The sequence below is a fragment of the Bombina bombina genome, chromosome 6 (assembly GCF_027579735.1).
Source record: "Bombina bombina isolate aBomBom1 chromosome 6, aBomBom1.pri, whole genome shotgun sequence".
Lineage (NCBI taxonomy): Eukaryota > Metazoa > Chordata > Amphibia > Anura > Bombinatoridae > Bombina > Bombina bombina.
This window is the reverse complement of record NC_069504.1, coordinates 1,066,310,444-1,066,327,834: the sequence shown is the minus strand read 5'-3', so window position 1 is coordinate 1,066,327,834 and position 17,391 is coordinate 1,066,310,444. Positions and strand designations below refer to the sequence as shown.

At 40.1% G+C, this 17,391-nt stretch overlaps 1 protein-coding gene across 1 annotated transcript in view; it reads right to left on the bottom strand.

The window, feature by feature from the left end:
• Window positions 1–4,586: 4,586 nt before the first annotated feature.
• Window positions 4,587–17,391, bottom strand: part of ATP6V0A4 (ATPase H+ transporting V0 subunit a4) — an 85,971-nt gene continuing 73,166 nt past the window's right edge. Inside the window, exon 21 of the mRNA XM_053718942.1 lies at window positions 4,587–5,086. Within this exon, the coding sequence (XP_053574917.1) occupies window positions 4,993–5,086 (94 nt within the window). The 3' untranslated portion in view covers window positions 4,587–4,992. The remainder of the gene's footprint in view (window positions 5,087–17,391) is intronic.

Here is a 17,391-nt window from a genome sequence, read left to right as displayed (position 1 = left end):
CTTTGAACAAAGGATACAAAAGAGCAGATAAATCCTTTTATTTGTGTATGAAACAAATGTATATCTGAATTTTAGAAATTTTATGAATTGATCGATATAGTGTTGCAACACTTAGGGATCGTGATTTATTTTATCTTGGTATTATCATGTTTTTATTTTGAAAATAAATTGTAGAAGAATTTTTCACTTATTCTGTCCAAGGTCCAGTTTTTTCTACATATTTAGCTAACGACCTCCATACACACCTTTATCCCTTTTGCAGATTAAGCGCCTAATCTCCATAACTTTTTCACTTTAAACATATCTTGAAACACGAGATTCGCATCTTTAAAATTTCTATTCTAATTTCACACACTAGCACACAATCGGCTAGATTACGAGTTTTTGACGGTAAAGGCTTGCGGGGCTAATGCACAGTTTATGCTCACCGCTCACCTATAAACAACGCTGGTATTACAGGTTTTTTTAAACCCAGCGTTAGCCGCAAAAAAGTGATTGGAGAGCAAAATTTATCTCCACATCTCACCTCAATACCAGCGCTGCTTACGGTAGCGGTGAGCTGGCTAAACGTGCTCGTGCACGATTTCCCCATAGGAATCAATGGGGCTGATTCGAGTGAAAAAAAGTCTTGTAGCGGTGAGCTGGCTAAACGTGCTCGTGCACGATTTCCCCATAGGAATCAATGGGGCTGATTCGAGTGAAAAAAAGTCTAACACCTGCAAAAAAGCAGCGTTCAGCTCCTAATGCAGCCCCATTGATTCCTATGGGGAAATACATTTTATGTCTACACCTAACACCCTAACATGAACCCCGAGTCTAAACACCCCTAAGCTTACACTTATTAACCCCTAATCTGCCGCCCCCGACATCGCCGACACCTGCATTATATTATTAACCCCTAATCTGCTGCTCCGGACACCGCCGCCACCTACATTATACTTATGAACCCCTAATCTGCTGCCCCCAACATCGCCGACACCTACATTATATTTATTAACCCATAATCTGTTGCCCCCAATGTCGTCGCAACCTACCTACAATTATTAACCCCTAATTTGCCGCCCCCAACGTCGCCGCCACTATAATAAAGTTATTAACCCCTAAACCTAAGTCTAACCCTAACACCCACTAACTTAAATATAATTTAAATAAATCTAAATAAAAATACCATTATTAAATAAATTATTCCTATTTAAAAATAAATACTTACCTATAAAATAAACCATAAGATGGCTACAATATAACTAATAGTGTAGTGTAATTGTATCTATCTTAGGGTTTATTTTTATTTTACAGGCAACTTTGTATTTATTTTAACTAGGTAGAATAGTTATTAAATAGTTATTAACTATTTAATAACTTCCTAGCTAAAATAAATACAAATATACCTGTAAAATAAATCCTAACCTAAGTTACAATTACACCTAACACTACACTATCAGTAAATAAATTACCTAAATTAACTACAATTAATTACAATTAAATTCAATAAACTAAATTACGGGAAAAAACACCCACTAAATTACAGAAAAAAATAAAATAATTACAATTTTTAAAACGAATTACACCTAATCTAATCCCCCTAATAAAATAAAAAAGCCCCCCAAAATAATAAAAATCCCTACCCTATACTAAATTACAAATAGCCCTTAAAAGGGCTTTTTGCAGGGCATTGCCCCAAAGTAGTCAGCTCTTTTACCTGTAAAAAAAAGACAATACCCCCCCCCAACATTACAACCCACCACCCACACACCCAACCCTACTCTAAAACCCACCCAATCCCCCCTTAATAAAACCAAACACTAACCAACTGAAGATCACGCTACCTTGAGACGTCTTCACCCAACCGGGCAGAAGTGGTCCTCCAGAGGGTCCAAAGTCTTCATCCTATCCGGGCAGAAGAGGTCCTCCAGACGGGCAGAAATCTTCATCCAGGCGACATCTTCTATCTTCATCCATCCAGAGCGGAGCGGGTCCATCTTCAAGACATACGACGTGGAGCATCCTCTTTCTTCCCATGACTAACACTAAATGACGGTACCTTTAAGTGACATCATCCAAGATGGCGCCCCTTCAATTCCGATTGGCTGATAGAATTCTATCAGCCAATCGGAATTAAGGTAGAAAAAATCCTATTGGCTGATCCAATCAGCCAATAGGATTGAGCTTGCATTCTATTGGCTGATTGGAATGTATGATGCCATCTGTCCGAAATCCTCTTAGGGACCGGAAACACATCAGTGTAAACAGGAACCTCTAAATATTTGTCCATTTTACACAATTTCTCTGGAACTACAATAGGGTCACAATCATCCAGAGTAGCTAAAACCTCCCTGAGCAATAAGCGGAGGTGCTCTAGCTTAAATTTAAATGCCGTCATATCTGAATCTGTCTGAGAGAACATCTTTCCTGAATCAGAAATCTCTCCCTCAGACAGCAAATCCCTCATCCCTACTTCAGAACATTGTAAGGGAATATCGGATACGGCTACTAAAGCGTCAGAAGGCTCAGCATTTGTTCTTAACCCAGAGCTACTGCGCTTCCCTTGCAACCCTGGCAGTTTAGATAAAACCTCTGTGAGGGTAGTATTCATAACTGAAGCCATATCTTGCAAGGTGAAAGAATTAGACGCACTAGAAGTACTTGGAGTCGCTTGTGCGGGCTTTTCTGGTTGTGACACTTGGGGAGAACTAGATGGCGAAACCTGATTTCCTTCTGTCTGAGAATCATCTAATGCCAAACTTTTATAAGTCAAAATATGCTGTTTGCAATTTATAGACATATTAGTACAAGTGGGACACATTCTAAGAGGGGGTTCCACTATGGCTTCTAAACAAATTGAACAATGAGTTTCCTCAGTGTCAGACATGTTTAACAGACTAGTAATAAAGCAAGCAAGCTTGGAAAACACTTTATTTAATGAAAAAAACACAATTTGCAAAAACGGTACTGTGCCTTTAAGAGAAAAAAAGGCATACACAAACAGCAAAACAGGTTAAAATTGATTAAATTTTTCTGAAATTTTAACGGTGTACCCACTAAGCTTTAGAAGGATTGCACCACAAGTTAATAAGCAATAAACCCCCAAATGAAAAAAACGGATTGAAATATGTCTAAAACCGGTTAAAAACCCCTAACGCACCTTGCCACAGCTCTGCTGTGGCCCTACCTGCCCTTAGGAAGCGATAATATGGGGTTTAAAGCTTCAATTAGTCCCTCAGAAGACTATCAGGACCTCAGGAGAAGTTGCTTGCTGCTTGGAAATGTAGGCCCCGCCTACCTCACTCGATGTTGCTGGGGCCTACCCAAAACTAACAAACCCTGCCTGAAAGCCATGTGGGTTATAAACAACCCCAAAGAACCCTCAAGCAAATGTCCCATAAAACAGAAAACGTTACTCCCAGTGCCCACAAAAAATTAACCCTTTATGCAAGCTAGTAAAAACCTCTTATAACACTAGGATTACTGCTTACCCTTCCCCTAATGGGGACACTGTCAGCCTTTCTGAGTTAACACAGTCTCTGCAGAAAATATGACTGAACATACCACATTGCTGTATAGCAAGAAACCGTTCCTCACACTGAAGTTTTCCTATACTCCTCAGCTTCTGTGGGAACAGCAGTGGACCTTAGTTACAAATGCTAAGATCATCATCCTCCAGGCAGAAATCTTCATCTATGTCCTGCCTGAGAGTAAATAGTACAACACCGGTACCATTTAAAAAAAACAAAACACTTGATTGAAGATAAAATAAAACTAACAGTTTAACACCTCTTCTCTTTACTCTTCCTGCTTAGAGCCAGCAAAGAGAATGACTGGGGGGTGGAGTTAAGGGGGGAGCTTTATAGAAAGCTCTGCTGTGGTGCTCTCTTTGCTACTTCCTGTCAGGAAGGACAATATCCCACAAGTTAGGATGAATCTGTGGACTCGGTACATCATGCAAAAAAAATCATCTGTGATTTCCAAATACAGAAATTCTTGGATACATAAATTGTGCCATAAAATTCTTGTCATCAATATAGAAAAATAGATAGAAGATAAGATTAGGAGGTCTAGTATTTCTGCAGGCTCAGGCCAATTATATGGGCGTGTTTTTGAGAACAAAGGATTGAGGTTTTAATCAGCAAAAACAGCCATTTCATATACAAACATAAACCTAATGAAGCAATTTGCAATACATTTATACTCTGTATCTACTATTAAAAGTTGTAAACTAAATCTACAGTACAAATTGTACTATGTCCCTTTAGTATGTGAAGGAGACGTATACCTTAAAATATGTCTCACACCATTTTTTGGTCATCTAAAAATCGCATAAAACAAATAAACATAATTTTGACATAAAAACACGTAGTATAAAATGGTATTGTATTGCAACATTAGTGTCATATAGTTTTCAAGAAACATGCAGGCTCCATAAGCCTACCTCAGTATGCTCCTATGGAGAAGTTTCAACAAAGTGTACCAAGCTAAATAAGTAAAGGCGCTAGAAATAAATTAGAACGTTTTTAAGCTTGTTATGGAAGGTACATTTTGACTTCAGTGTCCTTGATATATTTTCTATAAGTTATAAAAAAAATCACATCACCGGGAGAAAAAATAAATATATTTTTTGCTACAATCAAATACATTAGAATTATTACTTTCAAAGCAAAATAAGCACACATAGAAGACAATGTTTTTTTAATATAAAGTCTAGGATGCAAGTAGAAAAACAAATTACACTTTATTTTTTAAACAACTGTTATTCTAATTGTTCTTTTTGTACATTAAATAGTTCTGCAGCCAATTTTTTTTCCAAATTTTCTTGCTTTTTAACATTAGCATTCTGGGATTTTTCAGTACAAATTCTAGAAGGGTATAAATCCCATGTAGTGAGGATCTTCTGCAGAAGGTGTGTGCTTATTTGAAATAGAGAAAGTAATTTAGAACAATTCCATCTGGAATTGGAATTAATAAATAGATGAGTTATTTTTGGGTCAGCATTCCAATTTAATCATCACTTGTTCCATCCAAGATTCCCTGGAAGGAGAATGGACTGAAAAGATAGCCAGTGCCTGAGTAGAACTTGTTCTGGAATTCCACCCTACAGAGACACAAAAAACAGAATTTATGTTTACCTGATAAATTTCTTTCTCCAACGGTGTGTCCGGTCCACGGCGTCATCCTTACTTGTGGGATATTCTCTTCCCCAACAGGAAATGGCAAAGAGCCCAGCAAAGCTGGTCACATGATCCCTCCTAGGCTCCGCCTACCCCAGTCATTCGACCGACGTTAAGGAGGAATATTTGCATAGGAGAAACCATATGGTACCGTGGTGACTGTAGTTAAAGAAAATAAAATATCAGACCTGATTAAAAAAACCAGGGCGGGCCGTGGACCGGACACACCGTTGGAGAAAGAAATTTATCAGGTAAACATAAATTCTGTTTTCTCCAACATAGGTGTGTCCGGTCCACGGCGTCATCCTTACTTGTGGGAACCAATACCAAAGCTTTAGGACACGGATGAAGGGAGGGAGCAAATCAGGTCACCTAAATGGAAGGCACCACGGCTTGCAAAACCTTTCTCCCAAAAATAGCCTCAGAAGAAGCAAAAGTATCAAACTTGTAAAATTTGGTAAAAGTGTGCAGTGAAGACCAAGTCGCTGCCCTACATATCTGATCAACAGAAGCCTCGTTCTTGAAGGCCCATGTGGAAGCCACAGCCCTAGTGGAATGAGCTGTGATTCTTTCGGGAGGCTGCCATCCGGCAGTCTCGTAAGCCAATCTGATGATGCTTTTAATCCAAAAAGAGAGAGAGGTAGAAGTTGCTTTTTGACCTCTCCTTTTACCTGAATAAACAACAAACAAGGAAGATGTTTGTCTAAAATCCTTTGTAGCATCTAAATAGAATTTTAGAGCGCGAACAACATCCAAATTGTGCAACAAACGTTCCTTCTTTGAAACTGGTTTTGGACACAGAGAAGGTACGATAATCTCCTGGTTAATGTTTTTGTTAGAAACAACTTTTGGAAGAAAACCAGGTTTAGTACGTAAAACCACCTTATCTGCATGGAACACCAGATAAGGAGGAGAACACTGCAGAGCAGATAATTCTGAGACTCTTCTAGCAGAAGAAATCGCAACTAAAAACAAAACTTTCCAAGATAATAACTTAATATCAACGGAATGTAAGGGTTCAAACGGAACCCCCTGAAGAACTGAAAGAACTAAATTGAGACTCCAAGGAGGAGTCAAAGGTTTGTAAACAGGCTTGATTCTAACCAGAGCCTGAACAAAGGCTTGAACATCTGGCACAGCTGCCAGCTTTTTGTGAAGTAATACCGACAAGGCAGAAATCTGTCCCTTCAGGGAACTTGCAGATAATCCTTTTTCCAATCCTTCTTGAAGGAAGGATAGAATCCTAGGAATCTTAACCTTGTCCCAAGGGAATCCTTTAGATTCACACCAACAGATATATTTTTTCCAAATTTTGTGGTAAATCTTTCTAGTCACAGGCTTTCTGGCCTGAACAAGAGTATCGATCACAGAATCTGAGAATCCTCGCTTCGATAAAATCAAGCGTTCAATCTCCAAGCAGTCAGCTGGAGTGAAACCAGATTCGGATGTTCGAACGGACCCTGAACAAGAAGGTCTCGTCTCAAAGGTAGCTTCCAAGGTGGAGCCGATGACATATTCACCAGATCTGCACACCAAGTCCTGCGTGGCCACGCAGGAGCTATCAAGATCACCGACGCCCTCTCCTGCTTGATCCTGGCTATCAGCCTGGGGATGAGAGGAAATGGCGGGAACACATAAGCTAGTTTGAAGGTCCAAGGTGCTACTAGTGCATCCACTAGAGCCGCCTTGGGATCCCTGGATCTGGCCCCGTAGCAAGGAACTTTGAAGTTCTGACGAGAGGCCATCAGATCCATGTCTGGAATGCCCCACAGGTGAGTGACTTGGGCAAAGATTTCCGGATGGAGTTCCCACTCCCCCGGATGCAATGTCTGACGACTCAGAAAATCCGCTTCCCAATTTTCCACTCCTGGGATGTGGATAGCAGACAGGTGGCAGGAGTGAGACTCCGCCCAGAGAATAATTTTGGTTACTTCTTCCATCGCTAGGGAACTCCTTGTTCCCCCCTGATGGTTGATGTACGCAACAGTCGTCATGTTGTCTGATTGAAACCGTATGAACCTGGTCCTCGCAAGCTGGGGCCAGGCCTGGAGCGCATTGAATATCGCTCTCAGTTCCAGAATATTTATCGGTAGAAGAGATTCTTCCCGAGACCAAAGACCCTGAGCTTTCAGGGATCCCCAGACCGCGCCCCAGCCTATCAGACTGGCGTCGGTCGTGACAATGACCCACTCTGGTCTGTGGAACATCATCCCTTGAGACAGATTGTCCAGGGACAGCCACCAACGGAGTGAGTCTCTGGTCCTCTGATTTACTTGTATCTTCGGAGACAAGTCTGTATAGTCCCCATTCCACTGACTGAGCATGCACAGTTGTAATGGTCTTAGATGAATGCGCGCAAAAGGAACTATGTCCATCGCCGCCACCATCAACCCGATCACTTCCATGCACTGAGCTATGGAAGGAAGAGGAACGGAATGAAGTATCCGACAAGAGTCCAGAAGCTTTGTTTTTCTGGCCTCTGTTAGAAAGATCCTCATTTCTAAGGAGTCTATAATTGTTCCCAAGAAGGGAACCCTTGTTGACGGGGATAGAGAACTCTTTTCCACGTTCACTTTCCAGCCGTGAGATCTGAGAAAGGCCAGGACAATGTCCGTGTGAGCCTTTGCTTGAGGAAGGGACGACGCTTGAATCAGAATGTCGTCCAGGTAAGGTACTACTGCAATGCCCCTTGGTCTTAGCACCGCTAGAAGGGACCCTAGTACCTTTGTGAAAATCCTTGGAGCAGTGGCTAATCCGAAAGGAAGCGCCACGAACTGGTAATGTTTGTCCAGGAATGCAAACCTTAGGAACCGATGATGTTCCTTGTGGATAGGAATATGTAGATACGCATCCTTTAAATCCACCGTGGTCATAAATTGACCTTCCTGGATGGAAGGAAGGATAGTTCGAATGGTTTCCATCTTGAACGATGGGACCTTGAGAAATTTGTTTAAGATCTTGAGATCTAGGATTGGTCTGAACGTTCCCTCTTTTTTGGGAACTATGAACAGATTGGAGTAGAACCCCATCCCTTGTTCTCTTAATGAAACAGGATGAATCACTCCCATTTTTAACAGGTCTTCTACACAATGTAAGAACGCCTGTCTTTTTATGTGGTCTGAAGACAACTGCGACTTGTGGAACCTCCCCCTTGGGGGAAGTCCCTTGAATTCCAGAAGATAACCCTGGGAGACTATTTCTAGCGCCCAAGGATCCAGAACATCTCTTGCCCAAGCCTGAGCGAAGAGAGAGAGTCTGCCCCCCACCAGATCCGGTCCCGGATCGGGGGCCAATATTTCATGCTGTCTTGGTAGCAGTGGCAGGTTTCTTGGCCTGCTTTCCCTTGTTCCAGCCTTGCATTGGTCTCCAAGCTGGCTTGGCCTGAGAAGTATTACCCTCTTGCTTAGAGGACGTAACACCTTGGGCTGGTCCGTTTTTACGAAAGGGACGAAAATTAGGTCTATTTTTTGCCTTGAAGGGCCGATCCTGAGGAAGGGCGTGGCCCTTACCCCCAGTGATATCAGAGATAATCTCTTTCAAGTCAGGACCAAACAGCGTTTTCCCCTTGAAAGGAATGTTTAGTAGCTTGTTCTTGGAAGACGCATCAGCCGACCAAGATTTCAACCAAAGCGCTCTGCGCGCCACAATAGCAAACCCAGAGTTCTTAGCCGCTAACTTAGCCAATTGCAAAGAGGCGTCTAGAGTGAAAGAATTAGCCAATTTGAGAGCATTGATTCTGTCCATAATCTCCTCATAAGGAGGAGAGTCACTATCGAGCACCTTAAGCAGTTCATCAAACCAGAAATATGCGGCTGTAGTGACAGGGACAATGCATGAAATGGGTTGTAGAAGGTAACCCTGCTGAACAAACATCTTTTTAAGCAAACCTTCTAATTTTTTATCCATAGGATCTTTGAAAGCACAACTATCCTCTATGGGAATAGTGGTGCGTTTGTTTAAAGTAGAAACCGCTCCCTCGACCTTGGGGACTGACTGCCATAAGTCCTTTCTGGGGTCGACCATAGGAAACAATTTTTTAAATATGGGGGGAGGGACGAAAGGAATACCGGGCCTTTCCCATTCTTTCTTAACAATGTCCGCCACCCGCTTGGGTATAGGAAAAGCTTCTGGGAGCCCCGGCACCTCTAGGAACTTGTCCATTTTACATAGTTTCTCTGGGATGACTAAATTTTCACAATCATCCAGAGTGGATAATACCTCCTTAAGCAAAATGCGGAGATGTTCCAATTTAAATTTAAATGTAATCACATCAGATTCAGCCTGCTGAGAAATGTTCCCTAAATCAGTAATTTCTCCCTCAGACAAAACCTCCCTGGCCCCCTCAGATTGGGTTAGGGGCCCTTCAGAGATATTAATATCAGCGTCGTCATGCTCTTCAGTAACTAAAACAGAGCAGCCACGCTTACGCTGACAAGGGTTCATTTTGGCTAAAATGTTTTTGACAGAATTATCCATTACAGCCGTTAATTGTTGCATAGTAAGGAGTATTGGCGCGCTAGATGTACTAGGGGCCTCCTGAGTGGGCAAGACTCGTGTAGACGAAGGAGGGAATGATGCAGTACCATGCTTACTCCCCTCACTTGAGGAATCATCTTGGGCATCATTGTCATTATCACATAAATCACATTTATTTAAATGAATAGGAATTCTGGCTTCCCCACATTCAGAACACAGTCTATCTGGTAGTTCAGACATGTTAAACAGGCATAAACTTGATCAGAAAGTACAAAAAACGTTTTAAAATAAAACCGTTACTGTCACTTTAAATTTTAAACTGAACACACTTTATTACTGCAATTGCGAAAAAACATGAAGGAATTGTTCAAAATTCACCAAATTTTCACCACAGCGTCTTAAAGCCTTGAAAATATTGCACACCAATTTTGGAAGCTTTAACCCTTAAAATAACGGAACCGGAGCCGTTTTAAGCTTTAAACCCCTTTACAGTCCCTGGTATCTGCTTTGCTGAGACCCAACCAAACCCAAAGGGGAATACGATACCAAATGACGCCTTCAGAAGTCTTTTATAAGTATCAGAGCTCCTCTCACATGCGACTGCATGCCATGCCTCTCAAAAACAAGTGCGCAACACCGGCGCGAAAATGAGACTCTGCCTATGCTTTGGGAAAGCCCCTAAAGAATAAGGTGTCTAAAACAGTGCCTGCCGATATTATTAAATCAAAATACCCAGAATAAATGATTCCTCAAGGCTAAATAAGTGTTAATATCAATCGATTTAGCCCAAAAAAAAGTCTACAGTTTAAATAAGCCCTTGTGAAGCCCTTATTTACAATCGTAATAAACATGGCTTACCGGATCCCATAGGGAAAATGACAGCTTCCAGCATTACATCGTCTTGTTAGAATGTGTCATACCTCAAGCAGCAAGAGACTGCAAACTGTTCCCCCAACTGAAGTTAATTGCTCTCAACAGTCCTGTGTGGAACAGCCATGGATTTTAGTTACGGTTGCTAAAATCATTTTCCTCATACAAACAGAATTCTTCATCTCTTTTCTGTTTCTGAGTAAATAGTACGTACCAGCACTATTTGAAAATAACAAACTCTTGATTGAATAATGAAAAACTACAGTTAAACACTAAAAAACTCTAAGCCATCTCCGTGGAGATGTTGCCTGTACAACGGCAAAGAGAATGACTGGGGTAGGCGGAGCCTAGGAGGGATCATGTGACCAGCTTTGCTGGGCTCTTTGCCATTTCCTGTTGGGGAAGAGAATATCCCACAAGTAAGGATGACGCCGTGGACCGGACACACCTATGTTGGAGAAACCAACATTAGATGTTATCCTGTCAAGTACATATATGTATGTCTCAATGATCAAGTCAATATCCAAAGGTGCCCTACACAACATGGGGACTAACTACACCAGTAGTGTAATGTGAGGTGGTAGACTGTTTGCTTCAGCTAGTATATTGCAACTGACAATATTATTGTATTACAAGTCTTTTGGTTTGCACATTTTCATTAACACCCTTTGTCCACCTTGTTCCCAGTGAAGGGAAACCTTAAAAGTAATCATTAACCCCTTGTGCCAAATAGGCATAGGTATTATATCACAGAGTACTTTGTCCAGAAACACCCTGTTTATGTAGTACCTACGTCCAACACAGAGGCACATGCAGAATGTATCTGCCTTCATATGGTAAGGGAGCAATGATCACACTTCCCTTACCATAGGAAGCCAGATCATCAGTACAGTCAGTGACACAGAGGGGGGACCATTACAATACAGAACTATAAAAATCATACAATTGGTTCCTCTAGATCTCACTAATTAGGGGCACCTTCTATGCACACTCAAACAATATGTTATCCCCTCAGAAACGTTCAAGTTTTCTAAAATGAAATACAAGTTATAGACAGTTGCGCCCCTAAGGATATCAGGGCTGAAGGTTAACTATTTTATAGTCTATATCCAAAGTATAAATTATGGCATATATATAGACTCTTATAGAAACTTATATAAAGAAAACTTATATAAAAAACTCATATAAAGAATTCATATGCAACCATTTGATCAATCAGTTAAATACATAAAGAATTTTTTAATAATACATATAATAAAATACACTTCTAAAATGCAGTTGTGGCCACAACTAACTAACGCCTAGATTTAGAGTTTTGTCGGTAAAGACCCGCGTAGCTAACACAGCTTTTTTTCCCAACGCACCCTTAAGACAACGCTGGTATTGAGAGTTGTCTGAGTGGCTGCGTTAGGCTCAGAAAAGGGTGCGTTGAGCTGAATTTAGCTCCACTTCAACCCTCAATACTAGCGTTGCTTACGGTAGCAGTAAGCTGGCAAAACGTGCTCGTGCACGATTCCCCCATAGGAAACAATGGGGCAGTTTGGGATGGAAAAAAACCTAACACCTGCAAAAAAGCAGCGTTAACCCCCAACACAGCCCCATTGTTTCCTATGGGGAAACACTCACTAAGTCTGCACCTAACACCCTAACATGAACCCCGAGTCTAAACACCCCTAACCTTACACTTATTAACCCCTAATCTGCCGCCCCCGCTATCGCTGACACCTGCATTATATTATTAACCCCAAATCTGCCGCTCCGTACACCACCGCAACCTACATTATCCCTATGAACCCCTAATCTGCTGCCCCTAACACCGCCAACCCCTATATTATATTTATTAACCCCTAATCTGCCCCCCCCAAGTCGCCGCTACCTTACCTACACTTATTAACCCCTAATCTGTTCTGATCAGTCAATAGAATGCAAGCTCAATCTGATTGGCTGATTTAATCAGCCAATCAGATTTTTCCTACCTTAATTCCGATTGGCTGATTGAATCCTATCAGCCAATCGGAATTCGAGGGACGCCATCTTGGATAACGTCATTTAAAGGAACCTTCATTCGGCGAGTAGGCGTCGGTTGAAGAGGATGGATCCGCGGCTGGAAGAAGATGGCTCCGCTCCGCTCCAGATGGATGAAGATAGAAGATTCCGCTTGGATGAAGATTTCTGCCGGTCCGGATGTCCTCTTCTGCCCGGATAGGATGAAGACTTCTGCCGGTCTGGATGTCCTCTTCTGCCCCATCGGATGAAGACTTCGGCCCGGCTGGGTGAAGACGACTCAAGGTAGGGAGATCTTCAGGGGGGTAATGTTAGGTTTATTTAAGGGGGGTTTGGGTTAGAGTAGGGGTATGTGGGTGGTGGGTTTTAATGTTGGGGGGCAAAAGAGCTGATTACTTTGGGGCATGCCCCGCAAAAAGCCCTTTTAAGGGCTGGTAAAAGAGCTGGTTACTTTTTAATTTAGAATAGGGTAGGGACCTTTATTATTTTGGGGGGCTTTTTTATTTTATTAGGGGGCTTAGAGTAGGTGGAATTAGCCTAATATTCTTGTAATCTTTTTTTATTTTTTGTAATTTAGTGTGTTTTTTTTGTAATTTAGTTTAGTTTATTTAATTGTATGTAATTGTAGGTAATTTATTTAATTAATTTATTGATAGTGTAGTGTTAGGTTTAAATTGTAACTTAGGTTAGGATGTATTTTACAGGTAATTTTGTAATTATTTTAACTAGGTAGCTATTAAATAGTAAATAACTATTTAATAGCTATTGTACCTAGTTAAAATAAATACAAAGTTACCTGTAAAATAAATATAAATCCTAAAATAACTACAATATAATTATTCGTTATATTGTAGCTATATTAGGGTTTATTTTACAGGGAAGTATTTAGTTTTAAATAGGAATACTTTAGTTAATAAGATTTATTTTATTTCGTTAGATTAAAATTATATTTAATTTAGGGTGTGTTAGGGTTAGACTTAGCTTTAGGGGTTAATACATTTATTATAGTAGCAGTGAGGTCCAGTCGGCAGATTAGGGGTTAATACTTGAAGTTAGGTGGCGGCGATGTTAAGGAAGGCAGATTAGGGGTTAATACAATTTATTATAGTGTTTGTGAGGCGGTAGTGCGGCGGTTTAGGGGTTATTTATTATTGTGGCGGCGAGGTCTGGTCAGCAGATTAGGGGTTAATAAGTGTAGTAAGGTAGTGGCGACATTCGGAGGGGCAGATTAGGGGTTAATAAATATTATGTAGGTGTCCGCGATGTTAGGGGCAGCAGATTAGGGGTTTATAGGTATAATGTAGGTGGCGGCGGTCGGCAGATTAGGGGTTAAAAATATTTATTATAGTGGCGGCGATGTGGGGGGACCTCGGTTTAGGGGTACATAGGTAGTTTATGGGTGTTAGTGTACTTTAGAGCACAGTAGTTAAGAGCTTTATAAACCGGCGTTCGCGCATAAAGCTCTTAACTACTGACTTTTTTTGGCGTTAGGAGTCTTGTCGGTAGAGGGTCTACCGCTCACTTCAGCCAAGACTCTAAATACCAGCGTTAGGAAGATCCCATTGAAAAGATAGGATACGCAATTGGCGTAAGGGGATCTGCGGTATGGAAAAGTCACGGCTTGGAAGTGAGCATTAGACCCTTTCCTGCCTGACTCTAAATACCAGCGGGCGGCCAAAAGCAGCGTTAGGACCCCTTAACGCTGCTTTTGACAGCTAACGCAGAACTCTAAATCTAGGTGTAAATGAATAAACTAATAGTGGGATATTCCCAGCAGAAAATATAAAAAATATATATAAAAAAAGTTACCTCACTGAAGGCAATAGGAAAAGCTTTCTGCTGTTTGAAGACCCTATACAATAAGTTCTACAAAAGCCAAATACAAGCTGCAGCTTAATATCAAAACAATGGAATCATATGGGCACTTTCCAAGATACCCGGTAACTAAAGTGGAAGGCTCAGGTAAGGCTTGAATAAAGAAGCCGCCTCCGGAACACATCAGAGCATACGAGGTAAGAGCCCCTTTATGTTACGAGCGGTTAGAAAGTTGCACCAATAAGAGACTATTGCATGAAGAGACTTTGAAAAAGTGTAAAGGAAACATACCGTTCTTTTGTGAAACATTTAAGAACTGCTTTTACATTTAAAAACTGAACATTCGAATGACCAACAAGCTGATTGGCTAAAAATCTATCACAGCTGTTTCAGAGTAAATAACGGCTGAGGAACGCCACATTATATAAACACAAGCTGTTACAAAGAGGTTGTTGCAAATTCTGCCCCAAATATAAATAACGACATAGATTAAATCAGCAAGTATCCATTTTGCACAGATTGATTGCACTTTTTGAAGACTTAAAAAGGTGTCTATATAGATACATCTATTAAAACTTTTTTATATATATTTTTTATATTTTCTGCTGGGAATATCCAACTATTCATTTAGTTAGTTGTGGCCCCAACTGCATTTTAGAAGTGTATTTTATTATATGTATTATTAAAAAATTCTTTATGTATTTAACTGATTGATCAAATGGTTGCATATGAATTCTTTATATGAGTTTTTTTATATAAGTTTTCTTTATATAAGTTTCTGTAAGAGTCTATATATATGCCATAATTTATACTTTGGATATATACTATAAAATAGTTAACCTTCAGCCCTGATATCCTTAGGGGCGCAACTCTCTATAACTTGTATTTAATTACACTACAGAAAAATGTGTTTTATTAATTAATAAATACAAATAATAAACTAATGCAAACTGAGTACTGGCAGACAGCTGCCAGTACCTAAGATAGCAGACATCATTGGAAGGGGGGAGGGTTAGAGAGCTGTTTGGGAGGGATTATAGAGGTGGAAGGGAAATGGGGGATCCTACACTGCAGAAAATTAAGAAAAAATGAATTAAAGAATTTAAAAAAAAAGCACTTAGGATTACTCTTTAATAAACGATACCAAGAGAACTAAGCAAAATTAATAATAGAAGTAAACTGGAAATATCATGCTCTATCCAAATCATTTACATTTTGAGTTTACTGTCCCTTTAAAAAGCATTAAGTGATTGTAAGTCTGCTGCTTCCTAACCTCTCTGAGAGGCGGTGGGTTAAAATCACCCAAACTGATCCAACTAGGCGGATTAACAGCCCCTGCTCTTGTGGGAGTGTGTAAAAATGGTCTTGCCCAATCATGATTTCCCTGCCTGGGAACCATGTCTGCATGTAGCTTCTTAAATGGAACTATATGTTTACCCTCTCTCAGGAGTTAAACACATAGTTATATACAAGCAATATAATGCAACAATAAAACGCAGAAAAATATATTTTATTTTTGCACTTTTATGTCCCTGTATGCTTAAACAGTTCACTATAGCTTTGTATTAGTATTTCTCTTTTTTTTTTTTAATAAAAGATATGAAATGTGCATGTGCAAGAATGCTGCGCACACAGCCAAGAAATGCTACTTGAAACAGGCAAAAATTACCCAAGGAAAACTTGAAAAAATATACGACTAGATTACGAGTTTTTGTCGGTAAGGCTTGCGGGGCTAACGAACAGTTTCAGCTCACCACTCACCTACAGACAACGCTGTCATCACAGGTTTTTTTAAACCCGGCGTTAGCCGCAAAAAAGTGAGCTGCTCCACATCTCACCTCAATACCAGCACTGCTTACGGTAGCGGTGAGCTGGCTAAGCGTGCTCGTGCACGATTTCCCCATAACAATCAAATGGGCAGATTCGGCTGAAAAAACACCTAACACCTGCAAAAAAGCAGCGTTCAGCTCCTAACGCAGCCCCATTGATTCCTATGGGGAAATAAAAGTTATGTCTACACCTAACACCCTAACATGAACCCTGAGTCTAAACACCCCTAATCTTACACTTATTAACCCCTGATCTGCCGTCCCCGACATTGCCGACACCTGCTTTATATTATTAACCCCTAATCTGCCGCTCCGGACACCGCTGCCACCTACATTATACTTATTAACCCCTAATCTGATGCCCCCAACATCACCGCCACCTACATTATATTTATTAACCCCTAATCTGCCGTCCCTAATGTCGCCGCAACCTAACTACATTTATTAACCCCAAATCTGCCGCCCACATCGCCGCCACTATAACAAATATATTAACCCCTAAACCTAAGTCAAACCTAACATCCCCTAACTTAAATATAATTTAAATAAATATAAATAAAATTACTATTATTAACTAAATAATTCCTATTTAAAACTAAATACTTACCTATAAAATAAACCCTAAGCTAGCTACAATATAACTAATAGTTACATTGTAGCTATTTCAGGGTTTATTTTTATTTTACAGGCAACTTTGTATTTATTTTAACTAGGTACAATAGTTATTAAATTGTTATTACTACTATATAACTACCTAGTTAAAATAAGTACAAATTTACCTGTAAAATAAAACCTACCCTAAGTTACAATTACACCTAACACTACACTATCATTAAATAAATTAACTAAATTAACTACAATTAATTACAATTAAATTAAATAAACTAAAGTACGGAAAAAAACAATAAATTACAGAAAATAATAAAATAATTACAAGTTTTTTAAACTAATTACACCTAATTTAATCCCCCTAATAAAATAAAAAAGCCCCCCAAAATAAAAAAAAAATCCCTACCCTATATTAAATTACAAATAGCCCTTAAAAGGGCTTTTTGTGGGGCATTGCCCCAAAGTAATCAGCTCTTTTACCTGTAAAAATAAAATACAATACCCCTCCAACATTAAAACCCACCACCCACACACCCAACCCTACTCTAAAACCCACCCAATCCCCCCTTAATAAAACCTAACACTAACCCCTTGAAGATCACCCTACCTTGAGACGTCTTCACCCA